General features: G+C 43.4%; 1 protein-coding gene across 2 annotated transcripts; it reads left to right on the forward strand.

The window, feature by feature from the left end:
* Window positions 1-48: 48 nt before the first annotated feature.
* On the forward strand, window positions 49-26,841 carry ALOX5 (arachidonate 5-lipoxygenase). 2 transcript variants are annotated; one of them, XM_033066803.1, is made up of 14 exons: window positions 49-273; window positions 3,942-4,140; window positions 5,858-5,939; window positions 7,505-7,627; window positions 11,102-11,208; window positions 14,073-14,245; window positions 14,933-15,079; window positions 15,178-15,381; window positions 15,592-15,678; window positions 17,328-17,506; window positions 20,122-20,243; window positions 22,373-22,473; window positions 24,241-24,411; window positions 25,520-26,841. In XM_033066803.1, exons 1-14 carry the CDS (start codon window positions 124-126, stop codon window positions 25,697-25,699), a joined length of 2,025 nt encoding a protein of 674 aa, XP_032922694.1. In that variant the 5' UTR covers window positions 49-123; the 3' UTR covers window positions 25,700-26,841. The 2 variants fall into 2 exon arrangements, with proteins under 2 accessions (XP_032922694.1, XP_032922695.1); XM_033066804.1 differs by lacking the exons at window positions 22,373-22,473; window positions 24,241-24,411; window positions 25,520-26,841 and adding an exon at window positions 21,873-22,075.
* The last annotated feature ends 640 nt before the right edge of the window (window positions 26,842-27,481 follow it).

The following is a 27,481-nucleotide window of genomic DNA, read 5'->3' on the forward strand; positions in this document are numbered from 1 at the left end:
CGCTGAGCCGCCCTGTGCGGTGGCGCAGGAGGCGGCGGCGCTGGGCACGGTCGGGTTGAAGGCAGGAGCGCGGCTCAGCAGCTCCGGTGGGACCGAGCCGGACCGAGCCGAGCCGCCGGGACCATGCCGTCCTACACCGTCACGGTGGCCACGGGCAGCCAGTGGTTCGCGGGCACCGACGACTACGTGTACCTGACCCTGCAGGGCACGGACGGCTGCAGCGACAGGCACCTTCTGGACAAGCCATTCTACAATGACTTCGAGCGCGGCGCGGTGAGTCCCGTCCGCTCCTTGTGCCCCCGGAGCCGCGCTCGGGGCAGCATCCGCGGCTCCGGGGCTGCGCACGGCCGGGCTCGCTTTGGGCTTTTCCCTCCGTGTGCCGGTGCTCCGGAACGGGACACCGACACTGAGGTACCCGCTCCCTCCCCGAGCCCGGCATCCGCATCCCTGCCCAGGAGTCAGCCCCGGCTGTGCTCAGTCAGACCTTGGGAAAGATTCTGAAAGTTTCTTCGGTTCTGACTTTCAGTGAGGGCTTTCAGATCTGCTCGTACTTTCTTTACGAATACTAAAAAAAATTGTGAGTTTTAAGTGATGTTTAGGGTCAGTATTTACGAATAGTCAGAGCCCTATTATCTCCAAAGAATTCAACAAAGAGGTAAGAGCATCCAGTGGGACTTGCAATGCCTGCCAAGAGAAGTGTGTAGGGCAACGTCAGTGGAAGCTGAAAAACAGCATGAATGTGTGAGAACGAAGTGGTGCCTGGGCTATCAGCTGCGCTCTTCTTCTTAACCCGGATTTCTGCTGTTTGCTCTGCCCTGTCCTCTCTGGGGTCCTGTCACCGTATTTGGACTATCCAAATGTAATTGCTTATACTCTGAGTACTGGTTTAGGATGGCAATTATTTATTTGCTTATTGTCCACTCTGAAAATAATAGACTTTTCTATTTTTTTCCCTTTTCAAAATGTGTATTTCACCTGGAAACCAAATTCACAGTTTCAAGAAGGTCTGATGACATATAAACCCCTTTGGAAGTTTTAAAAAGATATTCAGAAATTTTGAAGTTAGACCTACCCCCACATGTACAAGCGAGTCTTCAGTGCCATGGTGCTGCTTTGCCCTGAGGTGTGTTTTTTCAACCGTGCAGTTCGCAGCCTGAATTAGATCCATGATCTCCTCGGTCTTAAACATCATGGACACACTTCAGAAAAGTCAGCATTTTGAGTAGGTGTTGATGGCAGGTGTGGCTGTGGTCCCCCAGATATTTACCAGACACTGTTGCTGAAGTTAATTTTCTTTTATGATTAAGCATTCATTAGCTTAAGACCTTGTCACCTGAATCTCCCCAATGGACATCCAGTCATTGTTTCTCTTCTATCTGCTGAATAGTCATGTACTTTAGGCAAAACTGAACAGCATTACCCAGAGAGATTAAAGGAGACCTCAGGCTGTCCTGCAGACTTGGGGTTAGGGCACTGCTCCCAGGAGGGCTGAGCCCTGCCCAGGGTTTTACTGACCAGGCAGTTTGATCCTATTCCTGGGCTGCAGAAGGGGTTTCAGGTGGCTCTGATGGAGAGCCTGGCAGCACTCTGAGCATCCAGTTGGATTGGATCCTGTCACAGGAAGAAAGTGCCTCCATGGGAGCATTCTGTATCTGCCCAGCAGCAACTGGCAAGCTGCTGTGGGACCAGATCCAGCAGGAGCACAGATAAATCCACTGGGTGAGGGAGCAACAAACAGGATGTAAGTAGCAGTCAGTTTTTCTGCGTGCATTTATTGTGGACCATCAGAATAGGTGTGTTCTGTAAAGTGTCTGGCTCACTGGACACTTGCAGTACAATCTGCTAAGTTTAGGGTTTGAGGAGGTTTTCTAGGGGAATGCAGCATGTTTTTCCATGCACCTGTTCAGGTTGCATTGTGCCCAAAACGCTTAATAATGTGTCTTAATAATATGTTGTGCAAGGGAAAAAGAAAAGAGAAATACCAGTACAGAACCAGAAAACTAAAGCTGAAACAGGCCAGAAGACTTTGAGTTTGGTTGGTTTGCAAAATGTAGCAATTGTTTTCACAGTTCTGCCTTTAGTGTTTCTTTTAATACCATCTTCATAATTTTTTTTCTGCAAAGCAGTTCAGTTGTAAATCCATTTCTAAAACAAATATAAGTTTTTGGTGAATGAGCAGTATTTTGCAGTATTATTTTGTTGTTGTCTAGTTTCTGAGTTTGGGCTCTTTTTTTTTCTAAATGTTGGGCCGGGGTCTGTAGTTCCGTTATCCTTGTAATGTCTTCATTTGCGTTATTGCAAATTGGGCATATTACTGGATGTGATTAAAGAGGGCATGGGCCAGATCTGAGTAAGAGATTTGCATGGCACATGTTGACTGAAGGAAAAGTATGTGGAAAAGCCTGAAGGAATTTGCACAGTTGTGGTTTTTCTGACTTGCTTCAAGCTCTGAGCAGTGGCAATGTTGAAGGTGATAGTTTCTGCTCTTTGCACAGTGTCTTTTGAGTAAATTCCACTGGTGCTGAGAGATTACAAAGTTTTATGGTGTCCTTCAGTTCTCTCTTTCCTTCCTGTTCCCCTTTCTTTTTTACTTTTGTTGAAAGAAAACTACTAACATGTATTTCCAGAAAGGAAATAGAGCTCTTTCCACTTAGAGTTTTGTGCTTATAGAAAGAGAAGTTGTCTGTGCCATCCTTTTTCCAATATAAGAATGGTCAGTAGGAATCTCTCCTCAGAAAGAGAGCAGACTCAGGTTTTGCATGAGATTAAATTGCTTGAACAGGAGTTTGGACAGTCCAATAGTGTTCATTACTTGTGCTCTCTCACTCTGCACTCAAACTGTATAAAAGCTCCTTTTACCTCTGGCTCACTGTGCAGCCACCCTGGTGTTTACCAAGGGACCTCAAACAACAAATGTCATAGAAACCTTGAGCAACCAAGTGTCGGTTCTTACCTGCACCTTGTACATTGTCTGTAACCTGACACACCTTTACTGTATTAGCAAAATTGTCATCGGAGGTGAGCCCATGGCAGTGCTGGCTTGGAGGCAGCAGAAGCTATGTGAGATTCCAGGAGGAAGCCCACCCTTTCAGAACTGCCATTAAATTTGGAACTGTGATGGTCATAAAAAGATTAAAAACCTCCAGGATCATTTGGATTAATTGCATGTCCTTCTTGCATTACATCAACAACTACTTTAGGGCTCTGGTAATATAGGCATGTAGGTTATTACTAGAGGAATGAGTTTCTTTTGAAAGCTGGCTGTCAATGTGACATCTCTATCAACTCCTTGGATCCAATTCATATTGCTCTTTAATTTAAATTTTATGTGTACATATCTCTAGGTATTACATTGTACTTAAATTCCTTTTGCAAACATAAAATGTATAATTGTCCAAATTTTAGCTGTACAAATATAAAATGTGCCATTGTCCTCATTTTGAAAGGGGAGAACTGAAGAAGACCAGGAAGCAAAAGACAAAGTGGATTTGGAAAACCTGGATATTGTCCTTAGTCTGAAGCACAGATAACTAACACACAAAGGTCTTTAAATTCCTAGTCCAATGTTTTAATCTTTTAAACATCTTTCCACTCCAGTTGCGTGAGTAGATGTGTCCCAGCAGTACCTCCTCCAGCTATTGCTAGGAGAGCAGTGAATGGTTTCATGCCCTGCATGTTTTTCTAAGACATGCAAACATTACAAGGAGTAATACGGTTTTTAGGTTGCATCCAAAAATGTTTCTCCATTTCTGAAGTGTTTTGCATGTTGTTGTTTGTTCTTTTTTTCACCTTTCTGTTGCACTACAGTCCAATAATAGGACTTCCCTTTTTCACCCACAAGAAGCTGGAAAGCAGGAAGAGGAAAGACTAGGTATGCCTGTGTAGGGCTGGTGGTGCTTCCTTCACGTGCAGTGGGTCACTGCCTGTATTCTGCTCTGCAGGTTGACTCCTATGATGTGACTGTGGAAGAAGACCTTGGAGAAATTCAGCTAATAAAAATTGAGAAACGAAGATACTGGTACCAGGATGACTGGTACCTTAAGTACATTACAGTTAAAACACCAGTGGGTGACTATTTGGAGTTCCCATGCTACCGCTGGATTACAGATGAAAAGGAGGTTGTCCTTCGAGATGGGAGAGGTGAGAGCTTTTAGAAACCAGATTTCTTGCAGAACACCTGGAATTCTCCCATCTCTCCTTCCCATTTCTCCATGCACCTCACAATCTTTTCTCCAGTGAGGACCCACTGCCAGTCCCCTGCTGCATCCTAGAGAATGGGCTTTCCCTGCTAGGAATAATTCCTGAGCAGCTTGTTGGGCGAGGCACTGGCAGCTGGGTTGGATGTTTTGGGAAGCATATACAAGGAAGAGTCCTGATCCTGGCTTGTTACACTGGTCTTGAATTTGAAGGCTGACCCTAATGCCAAATTTTTGACTACTCCTCATCCCCTTTTGATCTAATTAGCATTAGTGTTCCCTGCTTGTTTCATATTAAGCTCCTAAGTGGCCCATGATTAATTGCCTGTAAATTGTCTTGTTTTCATGAGAGTGAAGTAAAATCCCAAAGTTACTCAGCGGGTGCAGACTGAAACAGCAGCTTACTTTTCATTCATTCTCTGCATGCTGTCAAGGCCAGGACAAGGGAGGGTGATGGATTTGACTGCTCAAGTAATGGTGACCAACTGAGAAAAACAAGTGTTTTTAAGTGTCCCTGACACCTACTTGCTGTGACCAGGGTTTGGGCAGACATTTGTCACTGATGTTTGCTTGTTCCCCTCTCTGGTACCTGGGGTGGGTTGACTGCTGTAGTGTTCTGCAGCATGAGTGCCTGCAAACAGCTGAACCAAGTGTGAGGTGGCAGAAATAAACGTTTATATTCCCCTAACGTTTTTGGCTACTCCTGGCTGGGGAATTTTGTGTTTGAAGATTTTGTCCTGCAATAACAACTATGTGTCAGATTATTTTTGGTCTTTCCATTTTTCATAATTTGTTTTATAACAACTGTACCACTTCGATGGAAGGCAGCTTTGCGTGACTTTCAGAGTATGGTGAGGTAAAGGGCAAGAGCAAGTGGAACTCTCTTCGTGATTTGAGCACAATCATCTGGAAACCATTAGCCATATGTGTTATCAGCTGTATTACCTCAGATATTTCCAACCCCAACCCCAAACAGCTTTTCTCATAAAACTCCTACTGGTTTTATCTGCCTCCACATCTGTGTATGTAAAGTGAGTCTCGTCCCTTGTCCTTTCTCAGGTCACTGAGGAAGTCTCTGTGTTATTTAATGTTATGTTGAATTCATGGTCAGAAGAGCAAAATGTCTGGAAATGAAGTCTCATTGTTTTTTCCTTTCTACCCTTGTGACTGGAAGATATGATTATTGCCCCAAGCTGACAGGGGAGACATTGCTCAAGGAGAGAGAAGCTTGGAGATGTTTTCTGGAGATGTCTTTAAGCAGAGAATGTTGTGGTTTCTCTTATTGATGGAAATACCTCTAGATACTGAACTGGAAAATTAGCTCCCGTGACCCTCTTCAGACCATGTAATTCTAGATATGTAAAGCAAGTGTACAGATTAGAAATCCAGGATTTATATACACTTGAGACAGATGTTCCTAGCTTAAGCTAATTTCCCCTTGGAAGCACCAAGTCAGGAGCTTCTCTTCTTCCTCAGGTTCTCTAAGGACCTGTGTGCCTACTCAAAAGCACTACATTGGATCATGTAGGCATTTCCCACAGAAACTTTGTAAAGGTATAGATCAGAATCTTGAAGGTTTGAAAACTTTGCTGTCCTTCTCAACACCTGGGCGGTGATAGGCAGAGGAACCTCATAACCCTGTCTCTTCTCCCTGCTAACAGCAAAGCTCCCCCGGGATGACAAGACTCAGATTCTCAAGCAGCACAGACGCAAAGAGCTCGAATCCCGTCAGAAAATGTACCGGTGAGTGTCCCGCTGCTCCAGGGCCTGTCCTCATCAGGTCAGAGTTTGGCAAAGCATATTCACGTTATCACATGCCTCTAATTATTCAGCTGCTGGATAAGATAAAACCTAAGTTGCCATGTTGGCCATATGTGGTTTTTACTTAGATGGAATTCATTGTAAAGTGATGATCCTGCTGGTGCGAGTGGTATTATGAGATACTTGTACCTCACACAAGCCTGTCTGGAAGACTTCAGTGGGAACTCAGTGATACAGACTCTGTGTGGGCCTTCCGGCACACTGTTGTGCTTTCAAGGAAAATCTGAAGGCATATTTCATTTGCCTCTAACAAGCAGTACTGCAGTTTCAGAACATGATCTGAACATGTCAGCTTGTCCTGGAGCTTTTTGGCCGCTGCACCAAGGTAGCTTGAGTTGTTTCCTGTACAGGGTACAGTGAAAACCTGGCTCTGTTTGAGTGAACTGGAATGTGCTAACAGAACACAGTTGTGAGATATAAAAATCTCACATGTATATTATACATATCTATTTCAAATATGTGTGTGTATATATATATATATATATATACATATGTATTATAGATATATATCACATATATATTATGCCGCCCTATAAATTTTTTCCTAGACAGTGTCATGATGAGAAAATTCTGTCTTTTCTCAGAGGGTAACTCCAGAAGGTATTAGACATTGCCTTTTGCTAGAGACGTGATCTGTTAAAATTACAAAAGTTTCTTGCACTTGTATCTTCTTGTTGGGAGAATAAGGGTCAGGGCAAAGGGTCTGTTCAGAATTGATGGATTGAGGCTTGGTGTACGTGCTGTTTGTTTCATTTGAAGAAAGGCTGTTCCCTAGAAATTACGGGAAATAAAGCAGAAGAAGATATGGTTCCAAAAGAGGTGTGCCACAAAATTTTATTTACATATGCAAGAAGGAAGGCAAAACCATTTGTAATTTCAGGGAAATAGCTACTTAAAATTCTGATGCACAGCTGATAATACACAATGCAGTCTGTGTGTGGCAGGCAGTTTGGAAACACCATTGAAACAGTATTCTTTACAGTTCACTTTCTTTGGTTTAGAAATAAAAATGGGGCAAAGAATATGTGCCATGACCATTAGGAGGCTGAACAGTAGAATCAAGACTCCTGGAGAGTGCCTTTTGAAGGAATCTAAGTACATGCCTGAGTAGTTTTAGCTGCTGTCTCAGTTCTGCAGAAGTGTAGTCCCAAGAATGAGCGTGCGTTGGGCAGCTGTCTCTCTGTCCCCTCCCCTCATAATACGTTTGAAGCTACTGCCAGTTTCACCCAAATGTGGCAAGTGTAGAAATATCACAGGTGTTAAGTTACTTCAAGCTTTGGGAAGGTAGCTGGCCAAGTAGATGCCTTCCAGTCTGCCTCAGGATTCTGTGTGGTACTGGTAGGTATTGATGGGTGTAAATCACTTTTTTTGGCCTAAGTGAGTCTGACACAAAATTCCTTTATAGCAGTGAGTCACCAAAACAGTGGAGATAAGGACACAGCTCCCATGCTGATAAGGTTATAATCAGGCCTCTCTTATTTTCTCAGCTGGAAGGAGTGGCATCCAGGCTTTCCCCTGAGCATCGATGCCCATTCTCACAGTGAGCTGCCTCGTGACATCCAGTTTGACAATGAGAAGGGAATTGATTTCATTCTGAACTACACGAAAGCGTAAGTGTTTGTGGAACTTCAGGAGTTTGCAGAATCTCCTTTGGGGCAGGTAAAGCTCTGATCACCTTTTAGGTTTCATTGAAACTCAAAATTTGATTATTTTCTCCAAGAGCTGGATCAGCAGCCAATCAAAGTAGGAAAACAGGAATTTAAATGGATTTGTTATTTTAATTTTTAGTTATTAATATTTAAGTTTTTCACACTGGGAGCTGACTGAGCCTCTGAATTCTAGTTAGCCATGGGTTTGGCTGTAGACAGATGGAGGAGACATGGTGAAAAGCATCAGCAGGACTACAGGCACCTGAGACTTTTCACTGAGTTCTCAGCATTCCCCTCTGGAGATACCTTTCTCCTCTGACTGTTGATGGTAATTAAATCTTTTGGTCACATACACAAGTTATTGTCAGCCACTTGCACATGTCGTGTCATCGAGGAAAACTTTGCATGGCCATTGGATGAGCCTGAATAATCAATCCTGCAGAGCTCTGGAATAGCACAGATGGGACATCTCTGAGCTTGACCTGTGAGTCTCCTTCTGTGCTGTCTCAAATTAGCCCAGGTCATACCACACTGTGTCAGATATCCCACCATACTATCAGGTGGTGGAATTCTGACGTGAGACAAGACTGGTCCTTATATGTCAGAGCATTCTGGGTATTTTATTTATTCATTTATGCAGCTGAATTCCACTGCCAAGGCAGAGTCAAATCAGCATGGTGTTACCCAGTGCAGATCAGCTGTTTCCCAGCTCATACAGAAGATCTGAGTGAAGAGAAGAGAAGATCTCAATGCCAGAGATGAGGGGTTTGCCCTTGGGAGACATGAGCAGTTTGGAGGCTGCATTCCTCTTCAGCAATCCCATCCTGCCAGGCTGTGCCATGTTGTCAGAGGTCCTGAGTCACTTCCAAGTGAAACTTGGAAGCAACTCAACAGAGTGCCGGGACATCTATCTTTGTCGTTGGCTGTAAGGGGCCCTCCCCATAAAATAGGAACCTGAAACTGTATTGCTGACAGCCAGCCATTCTGGATAACTGCTATGATGCGAAACACATTTTTTTCCAAGCAATGGCAATGCTTCTTGTCTGGCACATTTGCCTGAAAAATCTGGACCTATGTTTCTGGTCAAGTGAATTGTGAAAATCTTTGGAGAAGAGTTTGATGGGCCTTATCTAGCTATCCTGATGTGCTTTGGGATCTTGGAACAGCTGTTTGCAGGAATGGACAAACGTGGGGGAAGGCATGGGGCCTCTGTGCAGTTGGAGTGCAGCAGGAAGGAAGACAGAGAACTGTGTCTGAAAATCCAAAGGCAGGTGTGGAGCTGCAAAGTGTAGCAGTGGGCAAAAAGCACTTTTAAGGGGATATGTGAGAGCTGGAGAATTATATGAGACATAGGAAGTAGTGGAGGAAAGGAGGGGAAAGCCCTTTTTCTTGGGACATGCAAAAATTAACTTAGAGGGAGATATGTGTCAGATATTCTTTATGCTGTTGCAAGGTTGGACAGTGGATAACTCTCTAAGTTTAAGGGATTAATTGTAGTGTAGGTGGAGATAATCCTGAAGGTGTCTGGTGCTGACGTGACCTGCACTATCTAGCAAATGGAAACTCTCAGCCTGGATTCTGTGCCAGAAATGCAGGCTTGTGTAGCTATTTTGGACCAGTATTGCATTTGGGCAGATTAAGTTCTACCAACAACTCTGACTTTGACTTTTTTTTTCTTGGTCTGGTTTCTAGTGTGGGCCAGAGACTCCCAAGTCCTTGATTTCTTGAGGAGAACAGATTTTTGTTTCATATGTCCTTTGGTAGTTTTTTCCAAGATAGGAAATGAGAAGAACTTCCTCCTATTGGAGAATGGATGTGTGCCTGGCATTCAGCACATTTGTGACCAGATCCCAGGTGCTGTGCCTACTGCTTGCTTTGATCAGTAGCCTCAGGTAGGAAGAGCACCTTGGGCAGGAGAGAAGCAGCACATATCTGCTTATATGTCAAATGTTTTCCAATCTTAGAGCAGTTCTGGAGGAGGCCAAAGACTCTGCAGGACCTTTAGTAGAAACTCTCAAATGAGTCATTTTAAGTAACTCTTGTCAAGCTATTGAGTTATGTTCTTTAAAATAATTTTACCTTCTGGTGATGGTCATGCTACCTCTTGAAGTTCATCTGTGATTCAGATACCTGGTCCCTATCCAGAAAGTCTTGCCCACGGTTACCCTTGCTTTGATCCTTGTACAATGATTTTGTGCCCCTGTCAGGTCTGGAAAGACCTCTGGAGAGGCCATCACCTGTTCTAGCCTAGAAGTGTGCCTTTTACATCCCAACATGCCTCCAGGCACCTTGAGTGCATTCTGCAGCAGCAGAAGCAGCCCGTTCTGCATGCACCCCATCTGGGCTTAGTGCAGAAGTAGCTCTTGTGTCTGTGCTGTAGTCATGTTGATCTAGAGCCCTCCTTCCAGATATCCACTGTCTGTTTCTCCAGGCTTTTGGTCCTCTCCAGCGAGTTCTGATCCAGACTTTTCTGTATGTTTGCTGATTATAAATCCAATCTCCTGGGATTCTCCTCAAATTCTTTTTGGAAGGTTTTAGTGCAGTGCTGTGACTTTTCTTTACTTTGCTGTCTACCCTGCATATCTTCATGTGCTCTGTGCACTTTTATTTGTGTGTTTGAAGTTTAAGTGGGAAGACAGCTTTCTTTTTCAAATTCATTATTTGATTTCCTGTCAAAGTAAATGATTTCCACCTAATAACAGCAGTTCAGCATTTACGCAATAATTTAGGACTTGTCATTTCATATAAAGGGAACTTTCTTGGCTGTGCTGTATTTGCTGAATTAGCAGATGAAGTCAAACATTTCTGGCTACCAGCCCACTGTGTTCATGTGATGTCTTCAGCCAAGAGCCTTGGTTTCTGAGGTTTGATGTGAGCATCAAGTTTATCCAGCAGCTCAAGTAAATAGAAAGCTCTCAAAAACTCAGGTCACACACTTTTGGGATCCAGTCTAGCCTTGGTCATGCAGATACTCATAGTACCTGTTCTTTTTTTTAGGAATGGGGGCTGACAGGTTCTGGATTATTTATCTTCGCACTTTGTGCACCTTTCTCAGTCTCTCTGTGTCACCATACCACTTTGTGAACTGGTGCTAGTAGTGCTCAGCACTCTCAACTGATGTTAACCACTGACAGTGCGTGAAGCCCCAGCTTTTCTGACTACAGTTTTTGTAATGCCACTGTAGGCTGCTGAGAACAATTCTAGAATGGAGTTCTGTAAATGCAATAGCAGAAGTTGGACCCTTGATGTGCCTTTCAACCTTGTGTGTAAAGATACAGCCTGCAATGTTAATTCTGTAGGGTGACTAATCCCATCTTCCATTACTAAAGGTTTATTGTGTTTAGATATATGAAAGCATGGAAAATAATAGGAATGGGTATTGAGAAAGCTGGAGATTATTTTTTTCAGTTATGTTTTGGTCTGGTTTATTTTTAGGATGGAGAATCTTTATGTCAACCGTTTCATGCACATGTTCCAGTCCTCCTGGAGTGATTTTGCAGATTTTGAGAGGATCTTTGTGAGAATCAGCAACACAATCTCTGGTGAGTTTATCAACATTTGCTCATGTTTGCGTCATAGAGTGACTAATTAGTTGTCTTTGATCATCTGATTATGATGGATGTGGCTGACCTGCTCTTCTACTCTCCAGTAAATAAACTGTAATCTCAGAGCGCTGATCACACCATCAACCCACAAGACTTAAAAACAAACCTATGATCTCACAAGGAACTAGAATTACTGGGAATTGCTCAGTGGCATTTTCTGTCCTGAGCTGTGCTGGAGGTCAGGGCAGCTGGGCATCATGGTCCCTTTTGGCTTTTAGAAATCTGTTTTCAAGCGTGTTCAAGTCCCATAGGACAGATTTTCATAAGCATTTTGTGTCTAAACCTAGAGATAACTTTTCAGACCATGGTAGCTGTTAAGGCATTTTTGAAAGTTTGATTGTCCATGTCCCAGTTAATCTGAACACACAGAAAATCTCCAGAAAGGGAAGTCTGGTAGTGTTCTCTGTCAAGGGCACGTACAAGGGTGACCCCCTTGCCTCTGACACAGTCTAGATCAAAGGTCTGATGTCCCAACCATGTGCTCAGTTGCACTGCTGCTGAAAGTCCTGGCTTCCCAACCCTGCTGCAACCTGGGGAGGGTACCAGTGCTTGGCTCTGCTGTCACAAGACCTGTGCCTCTCACAGACCTGTAACTCTTCTCAGTTGGTTCCCTTGGGCCATTTGTGTCAGTGACTTGGGGCAGCTGAAATGTTTCTCAGGGGTGAATTTTTCCCCACAGGGGTTATTTTGACAGAAGTCATTCCAGATGGGAAAGCCTCTGCTGTTAGGCCAGCAGATCTGGGGATGGGTCACAAAGAACTGGGAATGACCTGGAAACTGTAACTTCTTCACCTGGTCCTGGTGCAGACCAGGATAAGTCATCAGACCACAGTCCAAGGAACCATGTTCTTACTGGAAATTAGTGTGAGCTAGACCTGGAAAAGCTTGTGGCATTTGTCCAAAATGTCGCTTATCAAAAATATGTCAGAATTATTTATGCATTTTGCATTAAATATCCTCCTGTGCTTGCCATTTCATAGTCACATCTTCCTACTGGAATACAAAAATCCCTGTCTAAGAGTATGAATTTCACTTTTGCTTTAATGTACATTCAGTTTCTGCAGTATCTTCCATTCTGTTAGAAAATCCATTCATGTGGTATTGACATATCAAAGACAAAATGCTGCTTTTCTTTAACCCTTTTCAATGCATAAATCTTAAAGGTTTCTTAAAAACCCAGTAGAAAGAATTGCAGACAGTCAGGGGTTTTGAAGTTCATGGTACCATTTCTGTAGAGATAGACTGGGGAGCTTCCAATTTGTGAGCCAGGCCCAACCAATCCATGGTTACTTTTATCTTTCTGTATTATTGGATATAATGGATGCTCAGAAACTTTAAATTGGTTAATGTGTGACTCCTTGAATGTGTGTGAATAGGCTGTTTGGACTCTGCAAAGGAAAATGGTTTTCCCTCCTTCTCTGAAGTTTTACTCTTCTTCAGGCTGCCTAGGGATCAGGTCACAGAAATAAGAGCAATTATGCTTTTCTTGGATATAAACCCAAGCACACAAAGTAGCAGAAGTATTAAAAACTAATTACAGCAATTTATTACATTTAATAGGATTGCTTCCTAAAGTACTTTTAGCACAAGAATTAGATATGATTTACAATTAGCTTCATTAATAACATTTCCATACTCATGGGGAAAGCTCCAATTCTGTTATATTTAAACATTAAGCATCTGTCTCAGTTATGTTAATACAAATCTCAATTTTCTTTTTTACAAGCCCTGGCAGAAACACAGGTGGTACAAGGCATTTTTGCAGTTTCTGTCCAAGGTGCTGAGTCAATTTTTCCTTGATGTGGACTTCAGATACAGCTCCAGACTCATTAGGCAGTTGATGGAGATAATGTAAATGTAATTTGGCATAAACTTAACTTTTTATCAGCTTTATGGAAAAGCATTGTGAGTGTTGAGACTTCTTTAAAATTATCCCTGCATTCCCTTGGGGTGTATATTTTTAATCCTTTTACCCTTTTTAGAAAAATTAATTGCTTTCAGAAGAAGTCCTACCTTGTTTAAAACTAGCCAGTAGTGGAAAACTTCACTATCTTTTTTCCCCTGAAGACACCAATGGGATTTTTCATATTAACTTAAGTGACAACGTGACATTACGAAACAGAACACTACATATAGAAAATATCCAGTAGTACTACATATGTAATAATACAGAGATGGAGTGTCCAAAACTAGAATTTTATTGAGATGTAAATCTGGGTTGTATCAGCAACTGAAAAATAGAGGGAAAAATAGTCAAACAAGCAAAACAACAAATGAGGAGTTTTACTGAGTCAGAGTCCAAATCCTCCCCCAAATTTCCCTCACCCAGCTCCAGCAAAAACTGCTCCAGCCACTGCTGTTCTCTCCATACACACATTGATGCACCCTTCTCCTGCTTGTGCCACCCGTTTTTGAACTTGCCTCTCTGTACTGCATGCCCTGTGAATTTGAAGAGGGGGATGTAAAATTTCATGGAAGACCTGAGAAAGTGGTTTACAGATGAAGAGAGTATTCTTCATAAAAGTGGAATATTTTATTCCTCATTGCTTCTGACCATGAAGGAACAAATTGTCATCAGTTTAAATCTTCTCATTGTGAAAAGCAAGGATTAAAATTTCCATTTAACTTCAGTGATTTTTCTTAAAAATCTGTCACCCTTTGAATCCTTTTCTTGCAGCTTTCTATATTCAAGGTTGCAGTGCCATGTAACAAAAAGGTCAGAGGGGAAAGGAGGAATCCTACAATGCAGTAGATATGGATGCTGCACAGATGTTGATGCTGTAGGCTTGTTTTCCCTTTAGAATATGTGATGCAACACTGGAGGGAAGATTTTATGTTTGGCTACCAGTTCCTGAATGGATGCAACCCTGTGCTGATCCGGAGATGCACAGAGATACCCAAGAAGCTGCCTGTGACCATGGACATGGTGGAATGCAGTCTGGAGAGGAACCTGACACTGGAGGAGGAAGTGAAGGTACAGCTCTGGGTCAGGCTGGGCTCCACCTGTTCCTTCTCACAGCCTCTAATCTCCAGGGTCTGCAGCCACATCTCCTTTCTTCAGGATGTGATAGGTCATGGCAAAGCTGTTTGTCTCTGCAGACTGGCAGTACTCCTGTTGGCTTTTCTCCTCTGTCCTGGAGCTGCAGCTAAGCCTGTCTCCAGGTCCAGTGGAAGAGCTGTAACCAGGAGATCAACAGTCCCTTTTCACTGGTTTTCTCTGAAAGGTTAGGGATTGACTGAATGCCTCAGAGGGGAAAGGTGCCTCTTCCTTTCCAGACAGGATCTTACCCACTAAGCATTGACAAGGGTGGTGCCCTGCTTTTGTTTGCACAGTTAACACAGGGTGCTCTTCAGCTGGCAGTATGAAACTTGCTTGCATCTGAGTGTCACTGCATGAGTACCAAACACAGAGATGCTCTCTGCCGAAAGGCTCACTGCCTGACTCTGCAAAGTCAGGTAGTTTGTGCAATGATACTTGCTGTCTCAATGGCATCATTCCTGAGCTGCTGTGAGCATGGGGCTGCTTGTAACCACCAAGCTCAAGTCAGTCTCTGGCCAAGGCTTCCCATTCTTTGTTCCAAGCTGCTTGCGTATCATTAAAACACATCATGTTTCTCTCTCTTTTTTAATTTTTGTTTGGTGGTTTTTTCCTCCCCCACAGCAAGGAAACATTTTCATTGTGGACTATGAGCTGCTTGATGGTGTGGATGCCAATAAAACAGACCCGTGTACAGTACAGTACTTGGCTGCACCCATCTGTCTGCTGTATAAGAATCTGGAGAAAAAAATTGTACCCATTGCAATCCAGGTGGGCTTGCTGTCAGGGTCTTTAGAGGGTCACACTGTTTGATGTCTCACTTTAAACATGAAGGACTTGGGGTTTCATATTCTTTTTACATCTTTCAGCTTGGCCAAAAGCCTGGACCAGACAATCCCATCTTCCTTCCTTCAGATGCCACATATGACTGGCTGCTAGCTAAAATTTGGGTCCGCTCATCTGATTTCCACATCCACCAGACAGTGACCCACCTCTTACGGACACACTTGGTCTCAGAGGTGTTCAGCATAGCTATGTTCCGCCAGCTGCCTGCTGTGCATCCCCTCTTCAAGGTTAGTTCTTGCAGGAAGGGCTGGGGTGGTTATCACATCAGCTGGACAAACCAAAGGGAAGTTCTGGTGGCCGCTCAGCTGAAATAGTTTCACTGGCTGCTCTGCAAGATAAGATGCAGCTAAACCACCAGGACTTCAAACTTTACATCTGGCTGCTGTTGAGTTAAATCTGAGAATTTTCCTTCTTTCATTGTTTGTTTCATTTCACAGCTCTTGGTGCCCCATATGCGGTTCACAATAGCCATCAATACCAAAGCCCGAGAGCAGCTCATCTGTGAGTGTGGCCTTTTTGACAAGGTTGGTAAACTCTCTGTGAATCTTCACTGTTCATGTCAGTTCATCATTGTTCAAGGTTCTTTGTTCTTCATGGTTCCATATGTACATATCCTTTCATCATTACATATTGCCTTGTTCCCTGACCTTTCTATTAAAGGGCAAACATAAGTAATACCTGGGAAACAGGCACACAGAACTGATGCCTTGTTGTGCTAAAGATGTTCTCTTTTATCTCTGAGTAGCCAAATCAGAACTGGCCAATGTCAGTCAGTGTCTCACTCACTGCTGATGTGCCTTTGGGTTATAATAGGAGTGCACATAAATTCCTGCATATGTATCCACAGAGTTAAGTCCCCAACTTCTTTTGAATACTCAGTTATTCATCTGTGAGCAAAGGGATTTGTGATTGCAAATGGAAATTTCCATCACAGGTAGGTAAGGCAGATATTCCAAGACCATAAGAGTGTGTTTGGATTCCAGACTGTCTTCTTGAGTTTTTATAAGCAGCAGAACTGCTAGGACTGAGCCTCAGCTTCATCTGAGTCAGTGAAACATAGCTGTATGTCATTCCTGTATCAATGATTTGGGTGGGGGCTGGCATGCATCCTCCATAAGTTCACAAATGATACTAAGCATTTCTTGGTGGGAGAAATGGAATGCTGCATCTGGGAATTCCAACAACTTGTGCACACAGCAGTCTCTGTGACAACCTGCTAGGGACATGCTATGGAAGTCTGGGGAGGTTTCAGAAGCCCTTTCAATGAGGGAGCCTGTGTTTCAGGACACCTCTGTCCTCGTTACACCTGGCCAAAAATAGCTTCCTTGCTTCAGAGTTTTTCACCCAAGCAGAATAGAGGGGTTAAATCCAGACTCCTTTCCTTGTTATCTATACTCCACTGCTGACTGTGGAGACTTTGCATCCCTTTGAACAGAAGTGTCATGTCCATCCCCCATGCATGTGGGATGAGTGTGTGGGTAAGAACTGCCAGCAAGAATCTGGAGTTCCAGAATTTGTTGTTCCAATGCAGATGAGCAGCCAGCCAGAGGACAGTAAATGTAAGGTCACAACTGCTACAACCCTGTATCATACACTAGAAAAGCAACTTTGGGGACCTCTTGTGCAGTGATTACTGAAGAGTTTTGCAGTGCTCTGTTGTGGACATGGTGTGTTTTTCAAATGTAACATTTACTGAAACCCTGGCCACTCCTCACTAGTAGCAACCCAGCAGGGTTGATCCCCTGGCATTATTTCCAGGGTGACTGCATGTATCCCTAAAAACTTGCTCTTAAACTACTCTGTAACAGCACTGGCTGTTTAAGCTCTCTTCTAAGACCCTCAGGGCTGCCTTCCTTCACTCATGCACTGCCTCTGGAGCACAGGACTGCAGAGAGTGCCATGCTTTGATGCTGCTGTACTTTATTAGTGTATTCCAGCATAAGCAGTACCTATGGTGCAAATGTGGATATTAACAGTGATTCATGGGAGAGGTGTGAGATCCTTGAAGTCAAGATGCACAGTAGACCTCTTCAGTTTGGTACTTTGTGTGGAGATGTGGTTTTCTCCTTGACAAACAGATTCCGTATACCATCTTCTGCAAATTTGTAAAGCCAGTCTTGGCACAAAGGGAACATAATCTCCCACTGTTCCTGTCCTGCTGTTCTTCCTGCAGGCAAATGCTACCGGAGGAGGAGGACACGTGCAAATGGTGCAGAAAGCAATGAAGGATCTGACTTACAGTTCCCTCTGCTTCCCTGAGTACATCAAAGCTAAAGGAATGGACAGCAAAGAGGATATCCCCTACTACTTTTACCGGGATGATGGCATTAAGGTCTGGGAGGCTATAAAGAGGTAAAAGACCATAGTTCTAGATATTGGCTAATAAAGTCACAGAGACACAGACATAATTTTTTCCTGCTCACTTTGATCTTCATCTCATCTTGTAGACAATATCTGGGCTGGTTAGCCACACAGTTTCTTTTCCATCCAATCTGAGGCAAATTATTTAGTCAAACACACACTCCTGAAAGACTGTTAATTCCTGCTTTTTTCAGTGCTGCCTTCTTGCATTCTGTATTTCAGAGGACCCTTTATAGGTATGTACTCTTCTATAAGATTTCACAGAAATTTAGTGAGATGGAATTTAACCTGCAAAAGGAATTTATTTGTCTTTTTTTTAGCTATGCACAAGCCAAGAGAGGACTCAGTTCTCTGAGCCAACCACGTGAGCTCATCAGGGTTCTTGTGAACTGAAAATACAAGCTTGGCTTCTATGATGGGTCTCTTTTGAAACTCAATAAATTAAGTATAAACTGATAGGAACAAAACTTTTCTTAAAATGCCATAAAATTGCAAAGTCTGAGTTTAATCAGGGAGGGCAGCAATTCTGAGTAAGGAGAGGTACTGCAAGGCTGCTCAACCTCCCAAATGTGGCTCCTTTTCAAATCTGAAACACTGCCTTGGACGATTTATATGGTTTTTATTCTGCAGTGGCATTTAATTTAACAAACAGTGTATTTTGGCATGGCATAAGTTGCAGCTGTTTCTGATCACATGACTTTTGAAAAGCATGTTCATTAAAAATCAGATCTTTTATGTACACAAAGTAGGAATTTTATGATTCAAGCATAATGTTGGAAGTTCTGGGGACATCTTTGTCTCCTGTGTTTTCTCTGTGTTTTGACAAGGGCTTATCTTGCAGTATTTCCTGCAATTGTGAGTGCCCATTTGAGAGAAAAGGAAGCTGTAACTTTGCTGTGGTTGTTTTCTTCATGTAATCCATTGTTTTAATCTTCCTTCTCTCTCCTGTGTTTTCTTTTTTGGATCGATATATGCCCTTCAAATACCAGGTAGTACTTAGTCAGCTCAATTCTGACTGTTTGTGGGTGTTCATTTTGCTGGAGGATGATGTTACGCTGCCTCAAACTTGGCTGAGAGTTGTGACTCATTTGGTTTATCAGTGGTGTGGGCAGTGCCCTTCTGGGTGTGTGAGATCCTGACCCATGGACCCATGCACAGTCATGCGTGTGTCTGCTGACCAGGAATCTCTGCAGGGGTGTCAGTCTTCACTTTTCTGATGAAATAGTTTCTATCCCCAGCATTACTTCACACTTTGTAGATGGCCTAGACCTAAGGAAGCTGATAAGGTGTTCCCATAGAAACTTTGAGTTTCACACAGTAAACTTGTCAAGTCCTCTAGTCCTCTTCCTGTTTCTGATCTAACTGCAGATATGCCAACCCAAAGATACTTCAGCCCAAAAGGTCTCACCCACACTTCATATGTTAATTTCTATTTGAATGGAAAGGGGTCTGAAATACTGCCTTTTTGGAGAGGAGGATCCCCTTCCTGTATCACCTGGCACCAGTGCCAAATGCATGGAGACAGAACTCAGGGAGAGCAGCTTTCTCTCTGCATGTTGCAAAGTTTTTGTTGTCCTTTAACTTCCTCTGGAAGCTAAAATTACTTAAACTTTTGGTGTTTGGGCAGTTATTTGTCTGCCTCAATGAAAACTCTTGATTGGCTGCTAGGAACCATATCAATAGATTTGTAAAAGTCTGTAAATTGTAATAAATTTATAAAATGTACAAACTTATATTTTAGTAAGAGATAAATCTCTGTTGGGTAACAAGCCTTAATCCCATCTGTCAGCTTCTACAGTCAAGTGTTTCACCCTATGGTTTGTTGTCAAAATATTTAGCAAGAGATTTAGCAAGGCACCTGCAGAGCTAACAGAATATCTCAGCACAGTTTCGTTAACCAGTCACTCAGTCACAAACTGCAGTTGTTCAGGAAAGCAGGATTACCTGTTTTCACTGCTTTCAAAGCTACTTCTGTTTTCTCAGTGTTTTAAGAGCCTTTCTTTCAGAGGTGAGCTAGCATGGTAAGCTTTTGTAGGAAGAGGCATCTTGAGAAGAGGAACTGAACAGGAAGGAGATATCTGCTGCAAACAGTGGGCATAGGAAACAGCTCTAGACCTCTTCTTGCCAGGAGAGGCTTCCTGGGCCATGAAGTATTTCACAAAAAGGATGTCCAATGGGAGGGGTCAACTACTGGCATTCAGGAACAGCTTTGGAGTGTCCCACATACAGAGAATGGTACTGGTATCACAGTTGGGGAACCCCACTGCCCAGTGTGGGAGCCATGGGAATATGCAAGAGGTAGCCTGTATGGAGTGAGGAAAGGATGTAGATGTGATGACAGAGGTCTGGGCAGGAGCAAAGCCTCAAATAAGAGAATAAAGTGCACAGGATTTTCCAGGAGTTTTAGTGTGACTACATGTACAGTACTAAATTAATCAAAGTTGCCTCTGTTTATTCCCACTGCTTGTAGGAAGGAGATGGGAGGGTTTTGAGACCTTCTCTTGCCCTTCTCTCTTCCCCATGCAGCATCTGCAAGGTCAGAAGATCATCTTCTGGAATGGCAGGGTCCTTTTCATTTTGTTTTGTTTGTCTGTTCCTGTTTGCAGTTTTGCAGAGGATGTAATTCACATCTACTATGAGAGCGACGAGGTGGTGTGTGAGGATGTGGAGCTCCAGGCCTTTGTCAAAGACATCTATGTCTATGGAATGAGGGGTGTGAAAGCCTCAGGTAAGGTGTGAGCCCAGCCAGGTCTGCAGCTTGTCCAGTCCCTGCTGACAGCAGTGCTGAGTGCACAACACAAGTCAGAGACCCTCTCTCTTCTTGGCCTGGAGATGCTCAGTTTTACTGTGAGACCCTGGCTCAGGCCATCTCTCAGGAGACAGCTCCTTCCTCTGACACAGATTCTCATTATCAGCTTGGGCAACTCGTGTAATCTCTCTGCACTGGGGACAGGTCCTTTGATTTTCTCGGCTCAAGCTTTAAGCATTAGGGGTTGTATCTGTGTGTTGGAACCACCAACACAGGCAGACTGATAAAATCAAATCCTCTCCTCCAAATCTCACACCAAATAAGAATATGTAAGAACCTCCCCAGGAGTGTATTGCTGCATTTCACATTTATTCAGCATTTGTCATCATGTGTCATCACTGAACTATTCTACTCTTCAAGAAAAGATACTCATAATTATTTCCAATAAACATTTTCCTTTGCTCTGTCTCTTCTCACTGCCTCTCTTTTCTTGCAAACCATTACTTGGCATGGGAGCTCTCATCCATAACATGGCTCAGTTCACTCACCTGAGCAAATACTCCCCTGCCGTTCCCTAAACATGTTGCTTTTCTCTTCCACTCACATTTTTTCCAAGCAGATTTTCAGGAATTTATAGAGGTGGCTGAGGATTCTTCCTGTTGTCCTGTTTGATTTATATCTGTCAACACCTGTTGGCCACAGCCAGTGACCTAGGGCAGATGGCCCTGGTGTTGCATGCACACATTGGAGTGCCAGGTGTCCAGGCAAAACTGATGTTTCCAATCATTATGTTCTGGTGGATAAAAGGCTTCTGGTTCTATCTGCCTGGACAAGCAAAGGTTCATTTTTGTTTGTCTAGTTGTCTCTTAGCAAAAGCTTAGTAATGTTGTTCCTCCTGGTAAGAACTTCATGCTTGACCTAAGCATCTTGACATGGGACAAGTACTGGGCATTTCCAGGGCTCCAGCTGGGGTGGGATGCTACAAGCACCGCTGGTGGGAGGACTGCCACTACAGATGGGAAAACTACCAGGCTTGCAGCATCTCTTTCTGCACTGCTGCTGCTCCAAGGGCTGTCTCATAGAGAAGGGAGACTTGGCAGGGCTGTAAAGAATGGGAGCAGGCTAAATGAGGGAGGCTGTGGCACCCATTTCTTCCTGGGAGGGCTGCTGTGACTGGGAGAATGCCAAGCTCCTTTGAAGATGAGCACAGTGTATTTAGAACAGCGGGACACAGGAGGGGGTGGTGCATCCTCTCCTCTTTGGGCTTGGCCAGAGGTGCCTCTTCCCTCTCACAGGCTGAGTTCACATCTGCATCAGGTTGGTGGTGGAGGTAGGAAGCAGCTGGCACAGGCAGCCTGGGCAGGGCAGCTTTCCCCTGTCTGTAGGTGTACTGGGACCTGTGCTCACGCTGGGCTGGGACGGGGGGTACAGCACAGGACTGTGCTTTAGTGAGGACAGGAGTGATACAGGCCTGGGGTTGCCTTGGTTGCAAAATATTTCCCTAGTCCCTGACTATTCTGATTTTTCTTTATATAACTCTGATTATTCTCCTTCAAACACAGCTTAATGCAACTATTTCTGTTCCTCATTCTGTTGTTTGTCTTTCAGAAGTTCTCATTTCCTCACTTCCCGTTTCAGCGAATAAACTCTCCCTGCACTCTTTCTTGCAATACATTTGATTGCTGAACCTCAGACCTTTGTGAATACAAGCTCATGGTCTCTTCCTCCTTGGCATGAGCCTTCCCTGCTCACACTGAAGAGAAATGGAGCATCTGAGGTCCCTGCCCTGGGGACTCTGGGAGTTCCTTGCTGCAGGGTAGGTAGACAGGGACACTTTTTTGAAGGCATAATTATACTTTGTCTTTCCCTTATGGAAGACCACATTCTTTGCAAACAGTGGCAGTGCCTCACAGACTTGTATGAAGTAAGGCTGTTTTTACAGCTGCACAGGGAGGTTGAGGAGCTCCTGTTGGACCACACAGCAGGATTCATAGAATGCCCTGCTCTTCAGTGACTGCTGCATGGCCCTCTAACCCATGTTTTTTGGTTGCTGCTGGGTGGCAGGTTTACTTCATTGCTGGGTCAAGCTTTTCTTCTCCCTCCTTTAGGGTTCCCTAAGATGATCAGGACACGAGAGACACTAGCAGAATATCTCACTGTGATCATGTTCACTACATCGGCTCAGCATGCAGCTGTGAATTTTGGTCAGGTAGGAATGTGTGGGAAGACTGTTCTTTCTGGGCTGGGAGGTGCATCTACCAGAGCAGGGTCTGAGAAGCTTTTTTTAGCAGACGTACAAAATTACATTACTTTTTCTGGTCAAAATAAGTGCAGAACCATCTACAAATCCCTGTGAAGTCTGTGAAAACTGAAGTAATTTAAAAGCTGAGAAAGGAATTTCAAGTCCTACATATGAACCAAAGATCAGATTAGGGGTTCTAGTTTCTATATTTTCGTTTTGTTGACTTTATTACGGGAACAATTTTTTTAAGCATTTAAATGGCGTTGCTGCTCATTTCTTGAATTTACAAACAAAGTGCCAATTTTGAGCTTCCTCTGTGATGCTTGGTGTGCCACATACTGGTAATCTGTGTTATCCCTGCCTGCCTTGACTGACATATATCTGCCCTGAAACTATAGTAACAGCCTGCCTTTCAAATGCTGTTTCTTTCAACATCAAGGCATTTTGGAAAGCATATTCAACAACCAGAAGCAAATCACTTTGTCAGTCATAGAGCTTTTTCACTGAGTGGGTGGTCAGTCACTAGAGCAGGCTCCCCAGGGAAGTGGTCATAGTTCCAAGCCTGTCAGAGTTCAAGGAGCATTTGAATAATGCTCTTAGTCTGATGGCTTATTTTTAGGTAGTTCTGCAAGGATCAGATGATTCTTATAGGTCCCTACCAACCTGAGATATTCTATGAGCTTTTGTGGTTTTTTGCATGTTCTCACTTCAGGCATAGGTGGTCTCTGAGATAGGACCTCAGGGATAAGCAGAGAGACCATCTTTCTTATGGTGGTTATTCCCAAATACCCTACATCACTTTCTGTGCTGACCCTCCTGTCCCCCCCTGCAGCTCAGGAGCCCTGGAGAGGATCTGGACCCTGCTGTCAAATGAACTCACACTATTGCTGTGACATGTCCATGACCAGGGACCTCTGCAACTATTCCCTTCTAACTTGTCTTTACAACTGATTGAGACAGCTCCCAGTGTCCCCCTCAGAAAACCCTGTCTGTTCAAGTACCACCAAGAAACCGTCTCTTAATTTGGCATACAGAGGGTATGCAGCCCAGCAGTAAAAGGATCTTCAGCCATGGAATCAAAAGGCAGAGCAGGGGATGTGTATGAAGGTGATGAAAAAAGTGCTTGGGAAAGAAAGAGTTCTGGTAACTGCAGCATCTTAGGTGGTGGCAAAACTCAGGGTCATATCTGAGGCAAGATGAGACATCAGCATCTCACAGCACTGCACCAGGCCAGAAGTGACTATGAGTTCCCAGTCTGCTGCTCACCATGGCCATATCTGCATGCCATATTCCACATTTCTTTATGAACCAGCATGCTCTATCTCTGTTAGTATCTGACCACATGGGCATTCACTGTGGGCATGTTCTTGGAGGAAATTTTGCGGAAAAGAGAAGCTGGAGTAAAGGCAATCGCCTCAGGTTATCAGAAGGGAACTTTGTTTAATAAAATATTTAAGGCCTTAGCCAGTCTGCTGAATTTGGGCTGTGTGGCACATACCTGTGGTTAGCAGGATAAATACTCCCATTTAGATTACCCAACTCTCTCTCTTGTGAGTTCCTGAGCAAAACAGTAGGGACTTCCTTGTCACCTCCAGTCCTTCTCTAGAGCATCTCCCTGTCCTTGGTATCACCTCTTTCTGAGGGGCTCATATTACAGAGGCAAACATTTATTTGGTGTGTTCCTAAATGCCAGGCACTGCAGGTTTTCACTGTGGTCTCTTGCTGTGTTTGCAGTATGACTGGTGTTCCTGGATCCCCAACGCCCCACCAACAATGCGCTGCCCTCCTCCAACAGAAAAGGGGACAGTCACCATCGAGCAAATTGTGGAGAGCCTGCCAGACAGGGGACGTTCTTGTTGGCATCTTGGAGCTGTCTGGGCCTTGAGCCAATTCCAGGACACAGAAGTAAGTCAACCTCCATGCTTTAGGTGCTGGAGGTGTGAGACCATGAGGGCCATGGCAAGACTGCACAGATTCATGAGATTGTGCTGCTCTGTGCTTGACTTGGCCATTTTCACCTTTCTGTGGAGGTGTGTCGGTGCTGTGGGTTTGCCTGTGTTCTGCCAGATGCAAACCAGCTCTGAGAAAGAAGTTGTAACTGAGGCTGTCTCAGCCAAAACCAAAGTTCATAAGCTTGAGCATGGCATTGCTGAATAAGGGTGCTGGTGTGGGAGGCAGAGGGCTGCAGAGGCATAAGGGTTTTCTTCATTCCTTGTCCCTGCAGTGCTGGGGAAGAAGGTGCAGTAGTGCTGTGTCCCCATGTGGCTTGTGCCTGGTGGGTGAGCAGTGAAAACAAAACAAACCTACAGAAGGCTGTGCAGGCATGGTCTGAGGTTGTAGGTACCTGGTTGTTTCAAGGCGCTGGAGAACGTGTTTTGAAATTTGACAGAGGGTAGTTTAAATTCAGTTTCTCTATAAGAATAAAGCAGTACTAGCAGAGAAGCTTGTACCACAGGGAAATAGTTCCCAAAATTCCCAAAGCAATGGCAGTGTGCATATTGGCAGTGCACTTTTCAGAGCACCCTCAAGCTCACTAAAACAACTGTCATATAGAGCCCTGAAGGACAGCTATAAGTCAACAGAATCTTCACTGTCACTGAATGAAGTAGTCATCTTCCTTTTAAATCACTGGCTGTAAATTCCCCTCTCATGCTATCTTTTTTTCTAGCAGCATAAATGTTAGTGTGGCTATGCAGAGATTGGCATAGGAAGCTCATCTGACTGACCACTGGCCTGAGTAAAAGTGCGTGGTTTTCAGTGGATGAGGTCTCTTTAGGTCAGGAAGTGCCTTGTAGACACCTGAACCAGCACCAGAAAGATGTAGGGATGGAGAGAAACAGCAACAGAGGAAAGGTGTAGGCTAGCTTAAATATTGATGTATATTGATTGATTCTATTTTAATAGAAGCATTTGTGAGGTGAGGCTCTGGGTGGTGGTCTGCCAAATGGCTTAATATTGAAACAGAATTGCCTTTGCTTTCTCAAAGCGTGGTTTCTTGGTGTTTTCCAATTAGCTGTTTCTGGGCATGTACCCAGATGAACACTTCGTGGAGAAGCCGGTGAAAGAGGCGATGGCGAAATTCCGCAAGAATTTGGATGAGATTGTCAGCATCATCACCGAGCGCAACAAGAACAAAAAGCTTCCTTACTACTACCTTTCCCCAGATCGTATTCCCAACAGTGTTGCTGTCTGAGCACACAGCCAGGAGGGTTTGAAGGCCTGTAAAGTTAATGACGTTTTTCTTTTATATGCTTCTTCAATCAGCTTTTCAGAAACAGATAAGAAACTCACCCTCTCCATCAGAGCTTGCTTAAGTCTATTTGAACTTTCAAAATAAATTTGATTATGACCAATCTTGCAAAGTCTAACTGACAGCCCTCTAGGTCAAATTTGTTACAAATTTATTTTTCCTGGATTTTTAAAGTAATCTTAGAATCAATAGACATGTTTCTGTTGTCTTTTCCTCTCCTTGTCAAAACAATGTAATCACAGATTCACTTACTCAATGGAAATAGTATCGTGAGCAATAAGCAAGTCACATTTTAAAATCCTTCCTTTTTTTAATAGGTGATACTGGTGACATAAAATTGTAATATTTAAGGTTTACACATTGTTTTGAATCTGATTAATGTCAAGTATTTTCACTACCATCATGAATATCCTAATCAGGATGAAGGTAGAAGCAGGAAATTTTCTTGATATAGCTGATGGGGTTTTATCGCTTTCTTACCAAGTTCACGTGAAATGACATCTCATAGGAGATGAAAATTTTGTATCTACTTAAACCTAAGTATTTTCTACATAAAACTAGGAAGGTTTGTTTTAGCAGCAGAGTTTGATGTCATTCACATGTTGGGACAAATGTTCTTCTTAAGGCAGTGTCAGGGAGTACAGACCTAGCAGTGCTTAAGCTCAGTTTGTGTTCTGTTACTGAGGCTACTGGGGTTTGTGGACAATTTCTTCTGCTTTGTGGGGAATGAAGAGGCTGGAAAAATTTTTGGAGAAGGCTTAATTGACAGCTTCTAAGAGGAATCTTTAGATTTGGCCAATTAAGCATAACTGGCATGTTCCATCTTAGTTATAAACCACTGAATTTTGTCTGTTTTGTTCAGAGGTGTTTACATTCAAACACTTGGGTTCTGGTAAAAGTTGAGAAAGTCACTGAGAAAAGCAAAGTTGAGGTTTGTGAAATTTAAGAGTTGTGGTTTTACTGATTAGAATTTGGGTTTATTTTTCTGAGAATTTGTTCCTTGCACTTGATCTGCCAGCATGCACTGTGTTTTCTCAATAAATAAGAAAGTTTCTTGTGCTAATAAAACAGAACTGAACATCTAACTTCTATTTCCTCATTCAGCATCTAATGCTGTAGGTCTCAAAAACCTTGTAGGAATAAACAAAATATGCTGTGTAGAGAAATGAAGCTTATGTCATTGAGAAATACATCTCTTTCCATTGTTCATATGTGATTTGGAAAAGAGAACTACTAAAATGCCCATCCTTTCATATGAAGCAGGTGTGGAAACTGATTTTAGACCATTTACAGCAGACTGATTCCTATTTTTCCCCCCAACCTAAGACTTCAAGAAAAATGCGGAAGGTAAGATCATTTCCTATTATTAGTAGTACATTTAGAGGTAGCACATTTATGATTTATGCATCATCTCACTGCAGCCCATGAGAACTGATGAGTGTAGAAGCAGAGTAAAACACCATGAGATAGGACCAAGGAGTCAGAGACAACTGGTGAGCCCTCTGCCTCGAAAACAGAAAAGTGCAACTTCAATGCAACAAGCTGATGCAATATATCCAGCATGCCAGCTCCAACTTTTGTCTTTGTACTATGTACAGAGAATGTCCTCTTGCTTCAGCTTTCCTCTGAAAACGATTTGCATTCACATACCTGTCTAGAAAACAAACTATGGAAGGAGACTGGTGGATGTTCTCTCAGATCTGTGCACTCTGCTGTAGCCTGAGG

The sequence above is a fragment of the Catharus ustulatus genome, chromosome 8 (assembly GCF_009819885.2).
Source record: "Catharus ustulatus isolate bCatUst1 chromosome 8, bCatUst1.pri.v2, whole genome shotgun sequence".
NCBI classification, from domain to species: Eukaryota; Metazoa; Chordata; class Aves; order Passeriformes; family Turdidae; genus Catharus; species Catharus ustulatus.